General features: G+C 33.0%; 1 protein-coding gene across 1 annotated transcript in view; it reads right to left on the bottom strand.

Moving 5' to 3' along the window:
* The window catches only part of LOC126777074 (tubulin beta chain-like), a 37,753-nt gene extending 19,033 nt beyond the window's left edge, over window positions 1-18,720 (bottom strand). Inside the window, exon 1 of the mRNA XM_050499947.1 lies at window positions 18,559-18,720. Coding sequence (XP_050355904.1) covers window positions 18,559-18,615 — 57 coding nt within the window. The 5' untranslated portion in view covers window positions 18,616-18,720. The remainder of the gene's footprint in view (window positions 1-18,558) is intronic.
* Between the last annotated feature and the right edge of the window lie 2,019 nt (window positions 18,721-20,739).

The following is a 20,739-nucleotide window of genomic DNA, read 5'->3' as shown; positions in this document are numbered from 1 at the left end:
GGAGTGTTGCCATATCTGGATGCATTAAATATACGACGAATGCACCGCTGTGGCGACCAATGGTGTATTGTTATTTTTAAAAATATTGTTTTATTTTGTTAATGAATAATATTGACGAGCCTGTTAGCGAGGTTGGTAGATACTTGCGTTTTCACGCCGAAGTTTGTGATCACGTCGATTCCCACCCAGGAAAGGCATTTGTGTGCATGAACATGTCTGTTTGTCCTGAGTCTGGGTGTAATTTTCTATATAAGTATGTATTTACAAAAGAAAAGTAGTATATGTAGTATATCAGTTGTCTGGTTTCCATAGCACAAGCTTTGTACAAGCTTAATTATTATTATATATTATTATTAATCGTATGATTATTATTTAATTGAAGTATTATTGATATTGTAACAATCTACGTGTAAATTTTACATATTTATTACATAAAAATTCCCTTCTATTATTAAAAAGTTATCCTCGTGAACGCGACATGTGACACTCTGTTAACGTTGCAGAACATGAAACGTTATAAAATATTTCTCACGCAATTATATGGTTTACTAGTTTCAGTCCGCGGCTTTGCCCCGTATTTGGGGGGAGGGGGGGCATTATGTTCTTAAGAATGCAATTTATCTGTCCTCCATTTTAGTGGTACATTGGACATATCTCTTAGTAAGTTCCTGCGCAATATTTTTTTTGTATTTCATATACAATGTCTCCCTGGGTTGTCTGTCTCGATTTTGGGCACTGCGGCACCGAAATCACGTAAATAGATTGCTACTGCATCTGAACTCTTTCCGATCGTATCGGTTTCATCCCATCGGATTATGATAGTGAGAAAAGAGATTTTAGATGAACTCACTGTTTACATACTTGTACAGTAAAAAAAACACGTTTGGGCCACAATGGAACTCTTTATAATTCATCTTGTGCTTGACGGCGAAGGAAAACATCGCGAGGAAACCTGCATGTGTCTAATTTCACTGAAACTTTGCTACACGTATATCCACCAACATTGAAGCAGCGTGATGGAAGCTTCAAAACCTAAGTCTCAAAAAAAGGAGAGGAGGCCTTAGCCCAGCCGTGGGACATTCACAGGCTGTTACTACTATTTTATCAAAAAATATGTAATTAAAAATGTCATATCCGAAAACTACGCCCGCGTGTGAATCGGGAGGCTTTAGGTACCCTTCACGACGTGTCACAACAAACTCACCCCATTTATAATATAAGTAAAATTAATTTAAAAGATTTGATAACATTTATAGATAACTATTAAAATTTACGATGTACTATAACACCTTAACCATTTCAAGTGGATGTTTAAAGTGTAAATGATCTCGTGATTATAAAATACACCAGATGTTGTCAGTTAAGCTTTGAAACTAACAGACTAAATATAGACACACGGTAGAACAGCCATAGCACAATGGAGAATCAATTACGGCGGCATTTGTTTGAAGTTAAATTAGCCTATAAGTATATACATATATTTATATTTAACACGAGGTCGTTTTTTTCTAAAGTAGGCAACTTAATGTATATGTTATAAGTAACATCCGATTGATATACATTTTATATAAAACATAATTTCAAATAAATGTATAAATATATCATTTTATACATAGTACATCCAGACTCCGGGCGGGAATCGAACTAAAGCGGATGGGTCAGTCTATCGTTAACATAAAAAGATTCGATTCGGAATATTTTAAACGAAATTATATTTATGTAAATTATGGAATTAATGCTATATAAGTATATTATCTATACGACCATGTCAGACTGGGTAGGAAACACCCACTCATCAGATATTCTACAGCTTTCTATAGAACAACAGCAATGCAGCTATTTTAAAGGTGGATGTAACTGTAAAATGTAAAAAGGCGCAAGGGACATAAAATCTTAGTTCATAGTTCCCGAGGTGGTAGCGCATTGGCGATGTAAGAAACGATAAATCTTACAGCGCCAGCCACCTACCATCAGATGGCCCATTTGGACGTTCGCCTCATACACCACAAATACTATTAAAAAAAAAAGTATTTCTACAGTTTAATCTAAAGCGGCAAAGAGCGTTGAGCAAAAATAGATTGAATGCGTATACAAAAAATCTTATCTAAGCTGTTGACCGTTGAGCAGTTTTCTCGTCGGGACCCAATGGGTGCACCAGCCATGTCATTTCATTTCGAAACCGATGTCAAAACTGGAACTAAAATTGTAAATTTTGACACACTAAAAAGCAAATACGTTTCGTGGCCGTTTGGCAAATTTATTCGAACTGAATTCACGTCAATCGACAACGCCATTGGAGTTTTCATTTATCTCGTATCTGACAACTGAGCCAAAATTTTGTCTTTTCTCTGAATGCACACATCTAGCTCATTAACGTAAACTTGGTTGCCTGGAAGAGATCGCTATGTGTCGATAAGGCCAAAGTTGAATGCATGCATGGTGCACAATATCTTTCTTCTATCTAAAATTAAAATCATTTATGGTATAGGTGAATTTGACATTAGGGAACACCGAACGTTTAATGCGATAAAAGCAAAAAAACAGTTGACATTCCATCGGCTCTGGAAGCGTACGTGTTTATGTTTTGTGCTCTCTTTATTAATACAGAACAAGATAACAAAACCCGGTCTACGATGACGTCACCGCTATTTACATTGGACAAAAACAACTCGCCAATTGATGTTATCCTCTACATGAGCAACTTTTTGGGCTTCGTTGATTATCGAAGTTTTATCAGAGCACTTTGGCCTGATAACGATGAAAGTGACGTAGTTCGTTCGAAACTGGTGGCGGATTTCCACTCATAAAATAACAACTGAATTCATCAATGGCGAAACGTTGGAAATTGAATATAACTTCGATCCATCGAGACTTAAGAATGATCGAATCCTTTTGAATATTACATATTTGTTGCCTTTATTCGGCGGCGTTGTTCCTCGAACGGACACCGAGTTCATTACCTTATCTAGAGTTGACAATTTAATGGCGATTTATTGCCATTTAATCGCGTGTTCTGGGCGTTTGTACGCGTCATGTCAGTGTATCCGCGTAAACAGCAACAACCCTGAAACCGTCGCACCCGCTGAGGGTCTGTGCAAATATCGACATTTTCATCATTACTGCTCATCCCACGTGAGATCCTGGTTGAATTTGTTCGTGGCTCCTTCTATACTGCTCCGAGAGATCGGTGGAGAGCATTTAGATGAGTATACGACGTCAAAAACTTTACATTTTCTACGTAATACAATTTGCCTTTCAAATCGTCCAAATTTATAACTACGAAAGTTGTTTCTAGTAATTGCTATGAAAATGTATAGCATGTCAAGCAAATGTAATAAAAACTTGAATTAAATAAATTCAATTCAGTTAACCTTGTATTCTTCGACTGTAAAAGGTGACGATCTTTATGTACTTTCTTATATACATCAATACCCTATATGTACGTATGTTACAAATGTGCCAAAATAACCTAACTGAAGTTTCTTTCATTGTACCCATAACATTGACTGTACTTTGTGTTTCATGAATAAATATTTTGAATTTAAAATATATCAGACGGTATATCTGTCTTCAAGGAATTGAATGATTTAGGCTGTGACTGGCTGGTGATAGTTCAGCGATTATGTCCCATAACATAGATAAATAAGACTAGACACGTCATTTACAAACCCCACTGATGGCCTTGGAGCTTTTTATGTAGTAAAACATATGAAACATTATAATAATAATGTCCTCCAGACCGATTTCGGCCACGGCGGCCAATCTCAAGAGAGATAAGCCATCTACGCAGGAGATATAGTGCACAAGTGTGTGCGCAAACACAGGTGCACTCTCTATTCCTTAACTCTCATAATCCGATAGAACGGCGATCCGAAACGACCAGAAAGAGTTCAGGCGCAGGACCAACGGCTTTACGTGCTTTCCGAGGCACGAGAGTGCCTACACACTTCCAACTTCCAGATTCCAGGCTGCTACTGAGAATTTTCTGACAGAAAAACCCAATAACTTTTTATTGGCCTGGGAATTGAACCCAGGACCTACGGGTCTGCGGCATTACATCAAGCCACTAGATTAACGAAGCAGTCAATGAAAAAATGAAACATTATATAAGATACGTTTTAATATATACCGTAATTTAATGGATTATAAGGAAATTTCATTCTATTGCTAATTAGTGACAAAAATGACATTTGTCCTATTCATTTAGGAAAAGTGGATTCAGGCAGGTTATATATATATATATATATATATATATATATATATATATATATATAAGTACCCTATGTCCTTTTCTGTTCCCCCTGACAAATTTCATTACGATCCCGTAAAACACCGCATGAGACGGAATGGGTAGCGCTGGTTTATTAGTGTGTGCTTCCACACACTCCATGCAAGCGAAACGCGTCAAAAAAAGCTTAACAAATTCACTATCGCATTCAAATTCATTGCGATAAGTTGGTCATTTATCGTTTCGCCTATAATTTGACAGTCCGTTGCCGGTCTGCTTCAGCGTGGAGTCCCCTCTCGTTATATGTTACCGTAACATAACAGCATTTGAACGTAATATAATTAACATACTTAAAACAATACGTGCATATTGTAACTCGTTAATGAGATGTGATTATCATATTGTTTGAAAGGCTTGGAGCAATTGTGTATACAATTATAATGGGAGTGATAACTGAGCTGGGCATTCGGTTATCAACATTTAATTATAGTCCGTAACAGCCTGTGAATGTCCCACTGCTGGGCTAAAGGCCTCCTCTCCTCTTTTTGGGGAGAAGGTTAATTATATTATAGTCCGTAGTAAATAAATTAATGTTATAAATGAAATTGATTTTGATTTAATTTTGTTTTGGTTCATTTATCATTCCTAATTTGTAAGTCCTTTATTTTATTATTAATGTTAATTTGTTATACAAAATGGATGCTGTGGTTTCCCATAATTGAGGGAGTACATACACTTAACTCGTGTAATGTGTTTCAAGCTTGTGACGTGTATTCCTTGCTGTAGATCCTATTAAAATAAAAGAAAATAATTAGATTGGTTTTACATAACCAAAATGGCGCAGGGTTTAGAATACGTGAATGTTAAATGATTACAGATTAAATCTAGGGGATTAAAGGGTTGCCTTTATATTTTTGTCGTGTCATTATGTTTTTTATTTATGAATTTATAACTTATCCGTTTTTAATTAACAATATGACCGGTAGAAAATATTATATTAGATAAGTTAAAGAAAACAATACATTAACAAAAAAGGTTCGAATTCCATTGGAAACATTTATTGGTTATTATTTGTTAATATTCAATATGAACTTCGTTATATACCGTTTGTTTCGATAAAAATACAAATAAATTTATATTATACGCGAAACGCGAAAAATTAAGCACAAACAGATACACAAAGCTCTCTTTATAAGACAATCTTGTTATGTTTAGAAATTAAAAATATAATATTGTACCACAGATTATAATATAAAACAATTCAAATGTTCAAACACAAACACGTTATGTCGTGTCGTGGCACGTTGCGATGTCGTGTCGTGGACTCGACGTTGTAAAAACTTTCGTCACATAAAATAAATATCCATTCTATAAATCTGTAATGGCCGACGCCAAGATTCTATCATCAGTTTCCGTGTCATGTAGAAGCAACGTACCTTTCAAATTTTTTTTATATCCCATGTTGAAGGACGTCTGCGAACGGATAATAGGGGTTTAGGGTATAAAGCACCCTTGCAGACAGACGCTGTTTAATTGTCGTTATCGTCGACTGAAATGTGGCAAGAGACAATTCGAGTGCATTTACTTCCGGTAAGTTCTCTGTCCTTATCTATATATCCTACTTATATTATAAAGGTGAAAGTGTGTTTATTTGTTACGATTTAACATCTTAACTACTTAATCAATCATTATTATGAATACTTTGTAAGGTGATGGAACGGATTTTAAACAACCAACTGATCCATTACCTAGAAGATCACTGTCTGATTAATGATCGTCAGTACGGGTTTCGACCAAAACGGTCCACAGGTGATCTTCTAGCGTACGTAACACACCTCTGGGGTGAAGCTATCGACAAGCATGGAGAATCGTTGGCTGTCAGCCTCGATATCTCCAAGGCTTTCGACAGGGTCTGGCACAGAAGTCTTCTCTCCAAGCTGCCGGCATATGGTCTGCCTGCTCAGCTATGCACCTGGATTGCCAGCTTCCTACACAAGCGTAGCCTTCGTGTTTTAGTTGATGGTTGCGCTTCACAATTCTATGTAGTGAATGCTGGGGTCCCGCAGGGATCTGTGCTATCTCCCACACTCTTTCTTTTGCATATCAATGATATGCTCTCCCTTGGGAACATACATTGTCGTCAGGTATTTAGAAAAAGACAAATAGATTAAAAACATACCTAACACCTCCCCTCCCCCCTCTTCACAAGGAAACATATTTTTTTTTTAAATTCACTAAGTACATACTCATTTTATTAATGGGATTTTAGTATCAAAAGTGTAACAAGCCTCTAATATATATTTATCATATGAGTTATTAAGAAAAAAAAATGTCAGTTTTTATCCTATATATAATAAATACGCCAGTAGAAGTAATATTTCATTATTTGTTAATTTTAATACCTTTAATATAATAACTTATGAGATATTTTAAATTTAATTAAAACAAAATATCATATATTGTTAATTCGATGACAATCCTCCAATTCTCTGTTTTTTATATTTGAGCGGCAAAACTATTTTTTTAACTTTTTTTTTACCAAACAATACCAATGACGTTCCGAAACCGATTATATTTTTATTAAATCAAATATAATATAAAAATATGTAATTATTAAATATATTAAATGAAGTACATAAATAAGTATTTCTAACATGTATGGCGTCATAAATAACTACACAAATAACTACAACCCGTTCCGATATGATATATAAATATTATCAGATTCTATGTGTGTGATGCTTCTACATTGAATATTTTTGAAAACATTACAAATGACAAAACCTCAATCTTCAATCAAATTTAAACATCGAATGTTCCTTTTAAATATCGAACCAGAATAAAAAAATAGAATTTTAAGATATCAATTTCAAATATCGATTATCGAATGTAAATCTTTTTTTATTTCAGAAGTCAGTCAAGTGCTCAACACGTGTATTAATGTTATAAAGCCGAGCACTCACGACTGTATTTAAAAACAACAAAAACACTGGCCGTGTTGATATAAACCGACTGGCTCTGTGTAAACATTCCTCAGCCACTTATGGTAGGAAATAATAGCGGCGGAAGTTAGCAGATGTGATGTTTTTAAAAAAAAAATTGTGTTAATCTGTATGCAAAGGTGTGAGAGTACGTGTAATAATTTTCTATGTTATACAATCTCTTAACATTAAGGCAGTACTTAATATTGCTGTCTCTTTCTTATAATTAGCTTAAGATATAATGGACAAAAAAGCACGATTGTTTTATCTGTGCAAATATGAAGATTTAAATAAAATCAGCATCGTATATACTGAATCAATATAATATTCAGGCGGGTTGATGACCTGAAGATGGCGGGACTGGATGCCGAAGGCGGAGAACCTGGAGCTATGGAGCACCTTAGGACAGGCCTATCCATTAACGAATGATGATCAGCAGACGATATGCAGACAATAAAATGTTATAAGACTTAGTATGTATCTTGTAACGTACGCCAACGCCGAGATGGCCTAGTGGTTAGAAAACGTGAATATTAACCGATGATCGTGGGTTCAAGCCCGGGCAAGCACCACTAAATTTTCATGTGTTTAATTTGTGATTATAATTCATCTCGTGCTTGACGGTGAAGGAAAACATCGTGAGGAAACCTACGTGTGTCTAATTTAACTGAAATTCTGCCACATGTGTATTCCACCAACCCGCATTAGAGCAGCGTGGTGGAACAAACTCCAACCCTTCTCCTCAAAAAGGGAGAGGAGGCCTTAGCTCAGCAGTGGGACGTTCACAGGCTGTTACTGATACTGTTTACGGTTATTTCAAAATACATGTCTTTTCTGTGTTACAATATGGCCACAGATAAAAAAAAAATCTTAAAATTTCAATTTTTTTTAATTAATATTTTATGATCGTCAATATTATTCGAAATGAGTCATTGTAACTTGAAATAAATAATTTTTATTTATTTATTAAATGTCAAATAATTAAAAATAAAAAAATATATCTGTCAACGCGTTATTCTATTGCGTCGCGTTACCAATGATTTATTTCATGAAATCTCAGGATTTGCGGTACAATAATAGCATCACAACCGCAACAGGAAAACAATCGTTGACGGACGAGGAAAAAAAAATGCTCACTGCATGTAGGTCGGTGACCTGACGCCATGCCATTTGCACAGATTACAAATGAAAAACGTTGATTAATTCCCAGCGAGCGGATAGTAATTACTGATTTTTTTTTTTTATTTTATAATTTCGACAGCTGATAACACGTAAATGTGTTCGGAGATGTAATCTTGCTTATTATTATATATTTTATAATCGGAAATTACGTTTGTCTTATCATTGCGTCTTTTAATTAAAGATCGTTTGATAAAAATAAAAAATTAGAAAGTATTTGTCAATTTTCGAACTCTTTATTCAAACATATGTCACATTAAATTAATTTTATAATATCCTACAGCCTTACATATCGTCTCTCTTTCTGCCATCATTGATATGACATGTGAATGAAGGAGACACAAGATTGACTAATCACCCCCTAATAATTATAAGTACAGTCGTTAATTATTAGTTTATTATTATTTTGGTTTTAATTATAATCATTGTTATTCGCAATATCGTCTTGCTGTCTATATGTCAAATACTTTTTTTTTTTTTAAACTGATGTTGCCAGTGAGTATTTACAATAAACAATGTAATATTAATAATGTTATGTATAATTACGAGTAGGTATGTATTATCATTTAAATAAATAAATCTTACTTTATTTGCTGTTTGTTTGTTTTAATTTGTTAATTAATATGTTTGTACACATACTCAATATATAGCATATTTGGTACAGCTTTGTGCAAGCTCGTCTGGGTAGGTACCATCCACTCATCAGATATTCTACCGCAAAACAGCAGTATTTGATATGGTTGTGTTCCGGTTGGAAGGGTGAATGAGCCAGTGTAATTACAGGGACAAGGGACATAACATCTTAGTTCCGAAGGTGGCGCATTGGTGATGTAAGCGATGGTTAACATTTCTTACAATGCTAATGTCCATGGGCGTTGGTGACCACTTACCATCAGGTGGCCCATATGCTCGTCCGCCTTCTTTTTCTATATAAATAAAATATGATACCTATAATTTATTTTTAATAAATGAAAAAAAAACTAAGTACATTTTCAATGACACGCAAAATAGGTTATTAAATTGTATTATTATGTAACACAGATTATAATTATTTATAGTGAATAAAAAAATAACGTTTCTACAGATAACATTAATTAAAAACTCCCACTTTTAGGTTAGATGAAATTGAGCTTTCACTGCTGGGTGTGAAATGAATACAAAATTAGTACTTGTTAAAGTTTTATGCTTATCTATTTTAATATTATAAATACCAAAGTAACTGTCTTTATGTATGTTAGACTAAACCACTGAACCGATTTTGATGAAATTTGGTATTATGTTAGCTTGAACCCCAAGGAGATAGGCTGGTATATCTAACATATCCACGTGTAAGCCGCGTTCAAAAACTATTAAAACAACTGATTAAAATAGGACATAACTCGTTCACTAGATATTTTTTTAGATATACAAGAAACCCTATATAAAAGCCCGACTATCAATTTTAGTTAGAAATTCCCAGCAGGAAATCATACAATAAACAGGAAAATAAGATGCCATACTATATATACTGACCAGACTATATACTTTACATGAACAAAATATACATCCAAAAAGCAAATAAACAATATTTGATTTTGTTATAATTATATTTTTATTATAATATATATCCTGGGACATTATTCACACACGGCCATCTGATTTCAAACTAAGCAGAGCTTGTACGATGGAAACCAGAAAACTGATATACTACATATACTACTTTTCTTATGTAAATACATACTTATATAGATAATTACACCTAGACTCAGGGCAAACAGACATGTTCATGCACACAAATGTCTGTCCTGGGTGGGAATCGAACCCATAACCTTCGGCGTCAGAGGCAAGTATTTACCAACCACGCCAACCGGCTTTTATTAATTAAAATACGCTGGCAGACTGGCAAATGGGCTAGCTGATGGTAAGTGGTCTCCACCGACAGACAGATATTAACCATCCCTTACATCGCTGATGCGCCATAAACCTTCGGAACTAAGATTGTCTTTGTGCTTGTTATACTGGCTCAATTACCTTTCAAGCCGAACGTATCGAGTGATATCCAGGCTTGCACCAAGTCAGATGCTCTATGCTGGCTTAACTTGGTGATATGACACTTAAGCGTCTTGATAGAACTCAAGGCACCGCGTTGAGCAGTTTCAATGAGATCATGAAGGAAATGCCATTACCATTGTTACCTAACAAGACATTCGTATCTACGTACAGCATCCCACTGATGAGCACAGGTCTCCACTTGTTAAGGAGAAAACTTTAAGCTTATGAAATGATATATCTTTAACAATAAAAAAAAGGAGAATACGTGGTCGTCACAGAGGCTGATTATTAATTTCGGCGCGTAATTCAGGTGCTTCGGACATACAATTAGAGTATCATAGGCTATTTGTCGTTTTGGTTGGTTTTTGTTTACTTTTAATTATAAGGTCAGATAGGTACTTATGTCTTTTTTTTTTTTAATTTTCACACCGTGTCTGTGAGAACATACTCGTAAATAATATCTAATACATATCGCTTTCTGACATTTCACGGTCGTTTTCTGCGAAGTGTATCGGATTCGTTCTTGCAGAATATATCTACGGAGCAAAATAAAGATTGCTACAACTTTTTGCAGTGAACTAGGCGCTGCAGAACGATACCTAGACGCGTCCAAGGTCGTCTACTGACCTCAGACTCGAGATACAATGAGATAGGGAAGCTTTGGAACATTCGAGAAGTGGTAATTTTGATACTTTTTATACGTTATTTGTATTGTAAACTTTTTTTAATCGTTGAATTTTAATTTATTGTCGAATTTTCAGCACAATTGTGTTTTTAGAATGCTTTTTTTTTAGTTCATTACCAGCTTCCACCCGCGTCTACGCGCACGTTTGAGGGAAGTGTGTGAAATAGTATATATGTTAAGTGGATATATAAACTATATATCTTGCAAATATCATCAAAATCCGGTCAGTAGTTTTAATAATAATTTATTTATTCAAGTAACAAGACTCATATACAAAATTACAAAAAAAAAACACTACTATCTACTGCTTATACAATTTACTGGTCCAGCCGAAACTTTACAACAGCGGTTTATAAATATACAGTCTAGTCTGTTAGCAACCATGATAAGAAATTTTGCGTCAAAGATTACAAATTTAAGCCCAACAGTAAGAGTAAACTAAAGTTGAAATTTGCAATAAAGTACCTTACACTATGGGCTACCTAACATCTACATATGAGGGGGTCGTACGGGCGAAGCCGTGAAAGCTAATGTTAAATACATATCACTTTGCTCAACACACACTCAAACATTAACTTCAAGTTAAACAATTAATAGCTTAGCGTGCAAGCAACGTTTACTGATACGCTGATACGGACAGAAAACAATAGAAAAGCGGTTTTATATAAAGTGAAAATACTGTATTATAATTATATTATTTTTTAAGTCTTTGCTGCACACAATTTAAAAACACATTTAATATATATACAGTATATAATGTATATAAAGTATATATATCAGTTAGTCTCTACAGTTTTAGTCAGTAACATTAAACGTGCGTTTTATTAAACATTTTTAGGATTATTTATCTTCTGTTAAATTCCGCATAATAGTATAAAAACAAACTTTGTTCTCCATGCGACTTGCTAATAGCTCTGCTATGCGATGCATACACACAGTTCTTGATTAAGGTATATTGATTTATAATACAACACTATTCATATAAGCGCTTATAATTTTACTTTCAAAGTTCCGATAACTTCTTCGATATTAAACCATTTTTTCGCTAATCCATAATGAATATCATATATTATAAGATCCAATGATATCGCGCCAATTCGATGTCAAATTAGTTTATTTGTCATCTCTTCTTGTGGTTGGAATTAAGATATTTCAAATTCGGCAAATTTTGCGTCAGAAATGTTTCATTGAAGCGTTACATAAACTTGACAATCATCATTAAAAAAAATTATCTGCTATTTTTAAAGGGCCTTTTTAGGCAGCCTATATTAAAAAATTACCCCCAAACATGATAAACTCTTTCGAGTTTCTATTATCTCTTGTATATTCAATATTAATAACTAACATAAGGATATTTTAGTATCGCAATTACCTATATTCATTTATTTAACTTTTATATCTCATGACTTAAAACCAACAAATATTTTTTGTTTTGTTCAAGCTAGTCACGGCCATAATCTGTAATTCAACTTATCTGTAATTTGTATTTCAATTTCAGTTAACTTTTCCTGAAACTGAAATGACTAGCAACATGATTCAGCGCAATGTCATTACCAGCATGTCTAGACAGACGGACGTAATTATACTTTTTATAGTGGCTCTTAGAAAGTCATATAAAGTGATATATTGTGAAAATTGTATTTTTCTTATTATGTTAAGTTATATTCATCTATAATAAAATAAAAAATGAATATAATTATTATATTCATCTAAAAACCACGAGATGGCCTAGTGGTAAGAACGCGTGAATCTTAACCGATGATTGTAGGTTTAAGCCCGGGCAAGCACCACTGAATATTCATGTGCTTGATTTGTGTTTATAAATCATCTCGTGCTTGACGGTGAAGGAAAACATCGTGAGGAAACCTGCAAGTGTCTAATTCATTGAAATTATGCCATATGTGTATTCCACCAACCTGCATTGGAGCAGCGTGGTGGAATAAGCTCCAAACCTTCTCCTCAAAAAGGGAGAGGCCTTAGCCCAGCAGTGGGAAATTCACAGGCTGTTACTATATTCATTTTACAGGTATTTCCACAGCCAACAGTGCACAAATTATAGTACACAAGTGTGTGTGTGCAAATATATCTCTGTCTCTTTTCTCCATCTGTCATGGGATGGATGGGATGACAAATAAGTCACGACCGAAATGAGTTCACTGCCAGGATTAACGGCTTTATATGTTTTTCGAGAGATGCAAGTGTGTATTGGGATTTGAGCTCAGGACTTCGGAATATTTAGCCTTATTATTGCTAGACCAACGACAATGTATACAGAATGGCTAACGATAGTTCATGTATTATGTATTTTATTTTGAAATAACAAATTTGACTGGACAAATTAACACAATCATTATTTATAAACTATAAACTTGCGTCTAGAACATTCCTTGGCGTGTTTAGATTATATCAGCGGTAACAATGTGAAGTTCTAGAAAAAACAGGTACAGGAAAAACAAATAATATTAATCATTTTAATCTCGATTAAATGAAACAAACAGTTTCTAATCATAATGATTCATCTTTCAAGTTAAATTAAAGCATACTTATCGTTTTTAATGATCAAGTATAAAATATTAACTTGACAGAACGAACGACGGCGTCCATTTTGAAATCCGTGTTTAAATTAAGAACATGAAATGTCAAGACGTTTTCAAATGGATAGTTTCCTCGCGACGGACGCGCGCATCTCCTTAATTAGAACGTATTTTCACCCCCTCTACGTATTTATTTTAGTTAAAGGAAGAACAGAGACAAAGATCAGATATTTATTAACGTTAAGAAGGCTAGGGAGTTAAGGCTCCTTGTCTCTGGTTTTGGTCGAGAAATATTTAGGAAACAATTTTTTATGTGCACAGTACAGTGTACAGTACTATATATTTTTCCTCATTTATGTAATTGTAACAGTCTGATAAGGTCCCACTGCTGGGCTAAGGCTCTAATAGCTCCTGTAGTTATTGAGTCTAGAAAATAATCCGTAGCTGAAATCGGTGAGGAGAAAATTAAAAGAAAAATACTTTATGGCCAGTGGCAATGTTAGAAAGTATTAATATGGATTAGAAAGTATTAATAAGGTATTATTAAAAACATTATCTTTAAACTTTAAAAACATTTTCGTTTGCATTTCTGCTACCAATCAATTAAACATATAATTGTTTATTACGAAAAACTAGTTCTTACTTAGTACGCTAATACGTTACAAAATTTCAATTTACTCATCTAGAACATTCTTAACTTAAATCTAGTCATTATATAATGGCAGCCAGTAAATAGATATATTTACATACAATGAAAGTAGAACGTAGGGTTTTTATTGTATCAAATATTATTAAATAACTCGAATCCAATCCATAATGCCGTCCTCTTCTTCCTACTGCGTCTCTTTTATTCCTTTACTTATTAGGGAAATCCCCAGATAGTCGAAACATCTTTAATTTCAAATAAAGAACGTGCACATGAACTAAACAGAGCATGCCGCCAAAACTTAGTTACAACTGTTAACTTTTAACCTTATGTAATTTAACAAAATCCATTTATAAGGTGACATTCGGTCTTAAAAGGTAATCTAGATCACATTCCAACTCCTTATCAAGCGTTAATTGATCAAATTAAGACGTCAAGAGTCCAAATGAGCCGTATGAGGCAGGATATTCGTCACAATAGAAGCATATATGGCCGGGCGACCGCCATTACTCCGCTAATGTAATATTCGGCGCACGACGGCGACTTCCATGCGTGAATCACGCTATTGAATTTGAAAATCGAATGTTATGTTTTTAATTTTTATGGACGTGACCCAAGATGTCGCGTCGGTGATAAATATTGATTTGCTGTGTTTCATATTCACTTAAATATTTGCATATAATGTTGTTTTAATTTGTTTAATTCCTTGAAGTAACTAATGTCATGCTTACTTTTAGCCGTAAATAAATAATTGAAACCTAAATTTTTTGTCATTATCGGCAATGACTTCAAAGTCCATCAGTATAAGTCCAAATAAAAGATTGAATGAATGATTATTTTATTGACTTACAAAAAGATACATTTACAGTAGCAGCCAATATGTAATATTGGCTGCTACTGTAAATATAATATAATACATATATAATACATATATATCAGTATATGTATACTGATATATATGTATCTGTTTAAATTATTTTTAAGCGTCATCGCTGCGTTTATTGTTTGCCTATACAGACATCTGTCCGCCATCATAGTTGGGTATAAATACTCCTTTATGAATCGGTAGCGTGTAATCTTTTTTTTATATTTCTTCAAAGAGCTTTTATCTGACCACTTTTGACTGTAACTTCGAAATTGCCGGATTAACGTTTTAAAATGAATAAAAGTCATTAGTCTTTTTAACTACTATATTTTTATAGCTGGTTTTGTTTCCGTTGAATATCTATTTTTATCTTAGTAATAAAGCAATAATACATCGTCGATTTAATTTCAAGAAGTGCAATTAAAACAAGCTCATCATTGTGAATTTGCATTTAAAAGTACTTATTAATAAATAATTTGAACAAACAAAGTTATCTTGTATTTTAGGACGGAAAAATTATTTAAATTAAGAATAATATTCTTTCCGTGAAAACTTTTATCTATTTTCATATAAATAAAATTCCAGGCAGAATAAAATAATTTAAATAATAGACAGACGATCATATAATCAAATTTTAATCGATAACTATTTTAGCTTATTGGTCAGCAATGCCTATGAAAAAAAAAAGCCGAGATGGCCCTGTGATAAAGAACGCGTGAATCTTAACCGATGATCGTGGGTTCAAACCCGGGCAAGCACCACTGAATTTTCATGTGCTTAATTTGTGATTATAATTCATCTCGTGCTTTACGGTGAAGAAAAACATCGTGAGGAAACCTGCATGTTTCTAATTTCACTGAAATTCTGCCACATGTGAATTCTACCAACCCGCATTGGAGCAGCGTGGTGGAATAAGCTCCAAACCTTCTCCTCAAAAAGAGGAGAGGAGGCCTTTAGCCCAGCAGTGGGACATTCACAGGCTGTTACGGTTACGGCCTATGACTAAACTATTACGACAAATACAATCTAAATTTCTAAATATGATCGCATGTATAACAAATAAAATGATAAGAATTTGTCATTGGTCAGAATTCAAATAATTAAAAAAATAACACAGGCCAACTGCAATATTATGTTAGCTCAATTATTCGAAGCTACATTCATAGAATGCGTTCTACATTTAAATCTTTATTCGCATTTGAAATGTAATCGCTAGTTCCATATTCGAAAGTGTTCTGATGATAAAATAACGGTCGCTAACGGTCAGAGACGCTTCTATTTAATAATTATTTTATCGCACTTGAACCCAATGTAAGGGCAATTATTTACTATTAGCATGATTGGCTTTCGTTGCGAACATTTTGTATGCAAGGTATGTAATTATTTTCAAATTATTGTTCAAAGTAGTATATATTATATACTTAGTAAAATAAAATAAAAATCTTGTCGACTAAATTATAATTGTATTTTGTCTGGTTTATTTGACTTTTCCTTTTGGACTACTGCTCTGCTCCTAAGACTGAGATTATTTCAATATTGCCATTTCTATTAATATCAAATATTTAAGTAGGTCCCTATACCTATAACTTCCAACAGTCAATTTTTTTTTAAAGCTTTATACAGACTAAATCTAAGACGTATTTTGTACGAATATTAGAGAAAAAAATTAAAATATATTCGCGTAGTTATCAGTTATATCATTTTGATTTATTTATAACTTATAACGCATACCTTGAATCATCGGAAGTCGTGAATTGAGTGTTCACTTAAATTGTAAGTAACAATAATCTTAAAAAAACTGATAGTATTGTAATTGATACGAGATAAAATTATCAGTAAGATTTTAATTATACCATACTTAACACTAATGAGAATGAATATTCATAATCATACATCCATCAAAATGAACTAGCGTCTATCCTTCTCACAAACGATGAGTTTGAATGAGACAGGAAATGTCCACCAATCCAGATCTCGACCGCGAAGATGTAGCAAAATTTAAATAATTGATTTTTACATATATATTTACTTTTATCTGTCTAGACTAAATATTTATTTCTCACCAGCACCCATATTCATTATTACCTCTCCCTCTTTATAATGGTAAAGAAGGAGAGGTAAGTATTTCTATCTTCTGAGTAAGACATTGGTTTAATAGTATTTATAGTAGACTAGCGGACCCGGAGGACGTCATCCTGCCATGAAGAAATTTTTTAATTTGGTCACATATCGACAGCAGCGCCAGCTACCGGGTCCAATTGAGTTTTTATCCAGGAACCCATCGAAATATACACACAAAATTTCATCCAAATTGGTCAGCCGTTAAGGAGAATTTAGGTGACAAACACACGTACAGAAGATTATATAATATATTAAGATATACATTTTACAACTAATTTAAGATTTTTTTCCTTTCATAGTGTGTATCATTACAAGTTTTACCTAAATAAATAAATAATTTTTTTTTTATTTGATGTGAATATGTATAAAATAAATAAATAAAATAAAGTAATTGTTGAATTCTATATTATATTTATTTAAATATATAACAAAATAGACCTAAGAAGAATTGAAACAGATTGTCTTTTGATAAAAAATCGTATCAATTTACCGTAAAAGCGTACTTTCACCGGTTATTCAATTTTTTAATACAATTTTTTATACTCCATTATAAGTTGGACCAAAACCCAGCTAGTCTAGAGAAAGCATACCATTTGCTTTGCTCCAATAAAAATAATCGTACTTAGAATCACGCTCGTCACACTTAGATACATGAAAACAGATTCTAACCAAAGTTTGATAAAACCTTTTTTATACGGCCCATTGTTGTAATAAATTTAAAAAAAAAAATACATCTATCCGAATTTAACACCGGTCTTGAGTCATTCTTCAAAATATAAAAGAGGAAATTCTATTGTCAAAGTGCATTTAATAGAACGATATTAAAAAAGGGCAGTTTCATTCCAAATGTATCTTTTTCCTTATTGGGTTTATTTTTAATCTATTTTGAAATCTATGAATAAAAAAGTTTCAGTTACAATATAAAAGAAGAAAACACGTTTAATAAATATTAGGCGTAATAAATTACTTTTAAATGATTATGAAATATTTGCATGTAAGTTGACACGAAATAATATTCGGCATAGTCGGCAGTTTTAATTTCAATTGACAATGTATTTGTACAATGTACACGTTGACAAAACCACCACACACTTATAAAATATAATTAATATTTACAATTACTAAAAACCCAAAATAACGAAGGTATGTTTATAATAATAAAATCGTTCTTATTATGAAAGACGTACTATAGTTTAAGCTTAAATAGAAAAAGTTTTAAATATTCAAACGCGATAAGCAACCGGCTGAAAAAAAACGTTGCAAATTTAAAAAAAAAAATGTAACTTACTTTGGCGCCAATCTGGTTACCGCACTGTCCGGCCTGCACATGCACAATTTCCCTCATATTTGTGTATTTTATTTAATATAATAATAAGTTAAAAGTATTTATTTGAACTTCGTATCACGTCTGCCACAGCCCGCTGACTGACTGGCTAATGCTCGAATGAAGCGATGTGAAGGAACCGCCGAGTGAACGGGAACGAACGATGTCGCTCGGGGTGGGAATGTGGCTATGTTAAATCTTTTGCCCGTTTCAGGGAAAATACTTTTAACTTTATTTATGCTGTTATTTATTTTACTTAAAATAATTTTCGTTTTATATATTTTGAAATTTTCGTGGTTGATTTTAAAAGTAATTATTATATGTTTAAACAATAAATAATATGATAAAAAATTATTTAAGAAGATTCATATTTGTGATTCATGATAATTGCTTATTTATGTTTTTTTTTTAAATAGGATTTATTTTTTTATTTTACTTAACATTATTTTTAAGCTAGCAACACAGTGACCATGATTCACCGAGTTCATGCGCCGACATAGCCATAAATTAATTCAAGGACTATCTAATTGCAGTTTCAAGATAAGTCAGTGCTTTGTCCAATGGTACCATATCGAATAGCTTAGTTTTTTCTTTAGTAATTCCTTTTTATAAAGAGTATTTATTTACTATGCAAACTTATTGTAATATCGTATGATATCTTGTGTAGAAACGGTTATTTCGAGTCATTTACGTTCATTCTGTAATATTTTATCTACTTAAACAGTAAAAAAATATGCATTGTTTATAAACCCCATTTGAAAGTTGAGTGAACTTAACTATTTGCTATACAGCACGCTACAAGCATTGCAATATGTTTTTAATAATTATGTACCGAGCTTATTTACCACTCGGTGTATGCTTGATTTTTATTTTCTTTGAGCCAGGAGACCAATTTTACTATTGTACTACGGTTACGATACGTTTCCGATTCAATTCTTTACAAAAATAAACCTCAGTTAAATCGTAACTTGGAGAATTTCTACTAATTTATTAATTTACCACCTACCTCAAATCCTATCTGTAATTACTTACACCGTTGGTTGCCTGGAAGAGATCGCTGTGTAGCGATAAAGTCGCCATAATTGTACATTTATTTAGGCAGTATACATGTTCTGTATTTTTCTCTTTGTGGTGTGGTGTACAATAAAGTATAAAGTAATTTATAAATGTTACGTAGAACGAATCGGTACTATTCCGATCCGACTTCGACCGAATCGCAACATGATCGTTATGACGGAATAGGAAAACGGTTAAACGGCAGCGATTATGTTTCGATTCGATTGCGATAATGTGACAATTAGTTAGTAAAAAAGAACATTAATTAGTAATTACTTGAACAAGGGGCCACCCTTGTCCACCTTACCGCTTTATTTATTATCGTGTCGTGTCAGCATCACACCCTTTTGTACATATCATTAATAGTTTTTTTTTGTGTTTGTAAGTGTATATTTCTGTAATTCTTTTGGTGTACAATGAAGCATATTCTATTCTACTTACTCAGTACAAGTTCAAGCTGGTTTAAGACGCGAAAAGGCTTAATAACATCATGAAGATATACTCATCAGTGTCAGATGTGGGTCTTAATTACATTATAATGGAATAATTCAATTTAAATGTTTATTAATGTTATAAATTGTTTTGGCGTAAAAAACTAATGCTACAAAAGGAGCGCAATTCCTTACTTATAAACGTTGTTTAGCGAGTTATCCCTGAAATAATGTTGTCTTCTTTCAAATTTCAAATCAATAATGTCGGAAAGAGTGCAATCAGAGTTTAACTAAACATCTAAGCAACGTTTATAAAGCCAATAATATCTAAAGTTTCAAAGTAAGTATGCTCACGTAACACGGATTTCACTCTTAACAAAGAGTATTAATACGAAAATAGTACGAAGTCCTCAATTAAAAAATCTAAAAGAAAAAAAAGTAGAAATAGTATTGCAGGGTCCATTCTACTAACAAATTGTCACTTTATCGTTCGCGATCGTTGCAGTTTATCCGTTTTCCTATTCTTTAATTTAACCCTTTATTTTTCTTTAATTTTGTCTATTGACATAAATGTTAACAATTAATTTTGGTTTTGACGTATTAGTATATGTTAACAGCATATCGGTTCGTTTTTGATTCGAATAAATATACAATAATC

Source organism: Nymphalis io, chromosome 22, assembly GCF_905147045.1.
Source record: "Nymphalis io chromosome 22, ilAglIoxx1.1, whole genome shotgun sequence".
Lineage (NCBI taxonomy): Eukaryota > Metazoa > Arthropoda > Insecta > Lepidoptera > Nymphalidae > Nymphalis > Nymphalis io.
The sequence above is the reverse complement of the archived record's forward strand: the minus strand, read 5'-3'. Positions and strand labels throughout refer to the sequence as shown.